Source organism: Triturus cristatus, chromosome 5_1 (assembly GCF_964204655.1).
Source record: "Triturus cristatus chromosome 5_1, aTriCri1.1, whole genome shotgun sequence".
Lineage (NCBI taxonomy): Eukaryota > Metazoa > Chordata > Amphibia > Caudata > Salamandridae > Triturus > Triturus cristatus.
The window spans coordinates 89495675-89501674 of NC_140587.1; the positions used below are offsets into that span (position 1 = coordinate 89495675).

The 6000-nt window shown below is 51.0% G+C and overlaps 1 protein-coding gene across 1 annotated transcript in view; it reads left to right on the forward strand.

The window, feature by feature from the left end:
- The window catches only part of LOC146830285 (E3 ubiquitin-protein ligase TRIM39-like), a 199185-nt gene extending 195250 nt beyond the window's left edge, over positions 1–3935 (forward strand). The window contains exon 7 of the mRNA XM_085604474.1: positions 2913–3935. Within this exon, the coding sequence (XP_085460600.1) occupies positions 2913–3451 (539 nt within the window). The 3' untranslated portion in view covers positions 3452–3935. The remainder of the gene's footprint in view (positions 1–2912) is intronic.
- Positions 3936–6000: the final 2065 nt, after the last annotated feature.

The following is a 6000-nucleotide window of genomic DNA, read 5'->3' on the forward strand; positions in this document are numbered from 1 at the left end:
TCACACCTCTGACCTCCTCTCAACAGAGGGTTTCGATTGCCCTCCGGACCCCCAGGAAGCTGGCTCCCCGCATGCTGGGTGTCTGGAGTCCCTCCCAGGCCAACCTGAAAGGATCAAAGAGCCGAGCGGCAGGAAATCCCAACACCGCCCCCAGAAGCCAAGACCCCTCTCTGTGTGGACGCCGGACTTCAAAGAGAATGAGGCGTATAACAAGGGGTGCTGAGGGGACTGGGGTAGAGAAGACCTGGAACTAAGAGAGCCCTGCGGACCGGGTCGCGGCTCAACGAAACTACAAAGAAGGACGCTACCTGATCCTTGGAAACCATCTGAGCCCTGCTGACGTCGTCGCGGCTCCCGAGAACACTACGAACCCCGGGGCCTGCTGAGAGACTCGCGGCTCCCCCTGACCCTAAGACCATCAGGGCCTGCTGAGCGACTCGCGGCTCCTCCTGACTCTAAGACCATCGGAGCCCGCTGAGAGACTCGCGGCTCCCCCCAACTCTAAGACCAGCTGAGCCTGCCGAGTGAATCGCGGCTCCCCGAAGATCTCCCGATTGACAGTTCCTTCCTACCGGAGCCCTGCGGGCGTGGTCGCGGCTCGAGAAATACACTGGTCCAGCTGGACCCAAGACTGTACCGTGTCCCCCGGCTCGAGGATTGAGAGCTGTGCGAAGGATACTCGGCATTGACCCTGAACCTAGAACTGTCCCGCTACCTCAATCCCCTTTTGTCAAGGAATTACCAGGCTTGTGTATTGATCAAAGACTACCTTGCGGATCATAAAGATCCAATGAATATTAGATAAAGATCTCCGTCTACTAAAACCTACTGTGTGGTGTCCCTTTGTCAAGTAGTGCCAGCTCACCGAGTGCGATCCTAAAGTACGAGACCCCTTCCTGGAAGGGCCTCCCTGCCGGTGCTCGGCCTGGTTCTGGGAGAGGTGGGTCACCGGGTGGTCAGAAACGTGTTCTGTAACCCCCCTGAGATCGCCCCTTCCAACAAGTCCTCTTCAGCAAGGGCCTTTTGCTATGGGACTGCACTCGGTGATCATCAGCATACACCAAACCCAACCCCCCAAGCAAAGGTCCTCAGAATAGTAGTTGAGAACCAGCTTGCTATGGCAGGACAAATGAACGCAGTCTCCACCCGCTTGAGATGCACAAGAATATTTTCAAGCAGCTTCCCTTCAACACCCACAGACCGTCCCTCAGGCCCTCATCACCAGTAACTTGGACTAAGGCAACCCACTTTACGTAGGAATCAACGCACAACTGACTAGAAGACCATATAACACTGTGTCCAGGCTCACACTCAGACTCTGCCAACCCCCTTGCACCAACTTCACCGTGCATGAAATAGACCTCTACTGGCTCCCCATCAACAAACAGACACTCTTCAAACTCCTCATGCATGCATACAAAGCCTTGGGCAGCTTCGGCCCCACCTATCTCAAAAATCTCATTAACTTCCATATACCTACCTGATACCTCTGCTCTGCCAGACTCCTACTCGTACACTTCCCCTGCAGACTCAGACCCGGCATTTGTGACTTCTCCTACTTCACTCCTAAAGCTTGGATCGGGCTGCCTCTGCACATCAGATCCGCCTCCTCTGTTTTTAAATTTCACAAGAAATCGAGGACATGGCACTTCGGCTAGTCTCGGCCGTACTTTCTAGCGCCAATATATCCTCCTAGGTGAGTCGCACGCTCTACAAATATACATGACAAAACATAGTAGGTGACTTTGTGCAGTGTGATGTCTAGTACGATGGTGCTCTACCACAGAGCACAGTGGGCTATTTAGTGCAGTCTACCATCTAGTGCAGTGTACTGTCCAGTACAGTGGGTGCTCTACCACAATAGGTGCTATATTGTGCAGTACAGTGTGCTCCTTCCAGATAGGTGCTGTTTAGTGCACTAGATTGTGCAATACAGTGGGCTCGTTTTAGATAGCTACTGTATAGGGCAGTGTAAAGTACAGTGCTTTCCTTAGCTATAGGTGCTGTTTAGTGCAGTGCACAATACAGTGCACTCCTTCCAAATAGGTCCAGTACAGGGCGCCCTTCCAGATTTTTGAGGTCTAGTGCAGTGTAAACTACAGTGCACTCCTTCTAGATAGGTGATGTCTAGCACAGTGTGTGGTACAGTGTGTTCCTTACTGATAAGTACTTTCTAGTGTAGTGGGCAGTATGCTCCTTCCAGATAGGCACTGCTAGTGCAGTACAGCACACTCATTCCTGATAGTTACTGTATAGTACTGTTTATTGTGCAATACAGTGTGCTCTTTTCAGATATCTGGGGTGTAGTTCAGTGCAAAGTGCAATGCCCTTCCTCTAGCTAAGTGCTGTCTAGTGCAGTACAATACAGTGTGGTCCTTCAAGGTACGTTCTGTATAGTCCACTAAATGATATAGTAAACTCCAATCAATGAGTCAATCGAGTGGATTTATAGAGCACAACTAATCACCCAACATGGTATCCAGGTTGCGGATACCCTGTTAGGTTAGTGGTTAGTGCAGTGTACGGTACAGTGCACTCCTTGCAGATTGGTTCTATGTTGTGCATTTTACGATACACTAAAGTGTTCCTTCCAGATAAGTGCAGCCTACTTCAGCACAATACAGTGTGTTCTTTATGGGTAGGTGCTGTGAAGTGCAGTGTACAGTTCAGTGAGCTCCTTCCAGATGAGCTACTGTCTAGTGTAGTACAGTGTGCTTTTTCCAGGTAGGTGATGCTTTTTCCAGGTAGGTGATGTATAGTGCCATATATTGTACAGTGCAGTGTGTGCTCCCTCCAGGTAGGTGCTGTGTAGATAGTTTTGCCTCATGCAAATCAGCTGAATAAAACCTGAATAAAAATATGTCCTATATTTGTGTGCATTAAATCTCTGATTCTGAATCTCTTCTCTGCAGTGATGCTGACTCTGGATCCTGACACTGCGCATCCTGAGCTCCTCCTGTCTGAGGGGCGGAGACGTGTGAGTTGGACAGAGGGGCGCAGAAGTGTGACATGGATAACGACAGAACAGCCCGTGCCGGACACCCCCAAGAGATTCACCTCCTTCTGGTGTGTGCTGGGAAGTGAGGGGTTCACCATGGGCAGACATTACTGGGAGGTGCAGCTGCTGCAGGAGGACTGGGGATGGGCTGTGGGGGTTGCAGCAGAGTCTGTGGATAGGAAGGGACGGATCACATGGTCACCTGAGGGGGGCATCTGGGCTGTGGAAAGGGGGTGTGATGCTCAGTACAGGGCTTTCACTTCCCCTCGGACCCCTCTGTCACCTCGTGAGAAGCCCCTGAAGGTGGGGGTGTATCTGGACTACGAGGGGGGGCGTCTGTCTCTGTACAATGCAGACTCTATGGAGCTTCTCTACACTTTCCCCCGGGCCCCCTTCACGCACCGGCTCTTTCCGATCTTTTGTCTCTGGGGAGGAGAGTTGAGGCTGGTGTAGGGGCTGCAGCACCCCGCAGGAGCAGAGGTCAGGCTGGTGTAGGGGCTGCAGCACCCCGCAGGAGCAGAGGTGAGGCTGGTGTAGGAGCTGCAGCACCCCGCAGGAGCAGAGTTGAGGCTGGTGTAGGAGCTGCAGCCCCCCCCAGGGAACAGAGCTGAGGCTGGTGTAGGAGCTGCAGCCCCCCGCAGAAGCAGAGTTGAGGCTGGTGTAGGAGCTGCAGCACCCCGCAGGAGCAGAGGTGAGGCTGGTGTAGGAGCTGCAGCACCCCGCAGGAGCAGAGTTGAGGCTGGTGTAGGGGCTGCAGCACCCGCAGGAGCAGAGGTCAGGCTGCTGTAGGGGCTGCAGCCTTGCCCCCCTCCACCCCTGGCAGAGCTACGGCTGGTGGATGAGCTGCAGCTCCCCTCCCCAGTACAATGTTTGTGTGAAGCAGGGGAGGGGTGCCCCCTGTTGGTTTGTTTATTGGGTAGGGGTTGTTCTATGATGATATCTGGGGGAAGGGCACCCCTAGCTGGAGGTCCATGGGGAGGGGCTGTGGCTCTTGTGTGGGGTAGGTGCTATGCAGTTTCATCTCCCAGCTCAGATTTAACTCTTTCTGCTCCCAATTTCTCATCTAGATAACATTCAGCTCTGACTTGGTGCTGACTTTAAATACAGGCACTGATGACTAGCCACAGGCACTGCTGGTTCTAAACACAGGCACTGATGGCTCAAATTCAAATATCCCTGACTCCAAATACACGCACTGCTAACTCCAGTCACAATCACTCCTCAGTCTAGTCAAAGGCACTCCTGTCTCAACGATAATGGTAACTGCACACACAGGCACTCCTGACTCCAGGCACAGGCACTGCTCACTCAGTTATAGATGTGAGGTTTGTTTCCAGGAGGGTGACAATCTCCCTCCTTTCCATCTATAACCCTGGCAACTGATCAATAAAATATATATTGGATGGGATGGTCTCACCCATGTAACATGGCATGCTTCATCATTGCCCATCTTATCTCACTCTGGTAAGATGATACTACCAGGGTGGACTCCACCTTAGCACTACTTAAGAGAGTTCCTAAGATGTAGCGACCATCCAGATAAAACAGGGGTCCAGTGTCACTTAAGATTGCTTGTGGTATAGCACAAAGAATTTCTGTATTAGGTGATACCCCAGTTTTGCCTAAAAGACATTCTAATGTGTAACCATGGGATGGATGGTGTCCGGGGTCAATTTCCTCAGCATCCTAATATCCTGTCAACATGTTTCTGCCCTTCTTGGTTAGCCACCAAGGGTCTCCGGCATTCTTCAGGGCTCCATTGGATCCTTATTACTTACTGTGCATGGATTAATACCCAGCATTCTGGGAAGGGAATCCAACCTTCCCGTTAGTTACCACTTTACCAAAGGTATAAAAACAACAACGTCAGTATACAAAGTGCCATCATGCGTCATCATAGGTTGTTCCAAAATACCAATTCATAGCCTGGCATCTATGTGGTCAAGGTGACACTGCACACACACACAAAATGCACACCATGCAGTTGCAGTGACATAGTGGTAGTGAATTATAGTGGCCAACATATAGGATGCTCAAGTGCCCTACCGTATTTGGTTGTTTCTTTTAAGCTCCATGGTCTGCGGAGGGAAGGGGACTCCTGTAGTCACTCTTTAGGCACACAAACATGAATGAGATGCATCATGCCACTCGGTTGAAATGCCCAATATTCCCTCTCTTGCATTCCCATGGTTGTAAAGTGTACCCGTGGGATCCCCACTTAAATGTGCATGCTATGCATGAGTATCTCTTTCTGAGTCCCACAGCGCCAGTATCCCGATCACCTGGGTGGGATTTTCTATTTTTATTCCGATTAGTGCTCTGTCCCAGAGACTTACGTCGCAAATGAGGTGTGCCTGTGGTGTTCCTACTTAACCCTCGTTCACAGCCGGATGTGGAATAAGACCATGAAGGCGTCCGTCCCGTAGATCAAGCGAGATGCCATTGTAGGGCATGGCCAGAATGCCACATAATACCAAGTGACCGGAGTGTCCTCCATCACATGGGTTTTCCACACCAACTCTGTAGGGGAGAAAAATGATTGCCCTCTGGGAAATGTAGTTAAAGCCAATCGCTTTCAGAAAGTGTGATTCGTTGACTGAGGAGGCCCCCGAGTATGACCCCCTCCATGCAGTGGCTCGTTTTTAAAGGCTGGACTGACGGATTGAAGGGCAACGCTTGTCACCAATTCAAGCGCCTCCTCACAATCCCGGTGCTTTTTCCGTGAGTGTGCTTGTCTCCTTTCACTCAGTGGTACATGACACCAGCTTACACCTTCAATCGTGTGCAGAAATACTCAAAAAAAGAATAATTCAGATGTTGGGGATATCTGATCATGCTACCCCAACTACACAATGGTCTCCGATAGTAGTTTCATGGTGCCAATTATGGATAGCTACCCATATTAAAACCATCCTGCAGATCCCACCTGAGTGTGATGTGTCCAACACGCTCCCCTTACAGGAGGCCGTAGGAGGACGGCTGTGGAATATGATACATTTGTC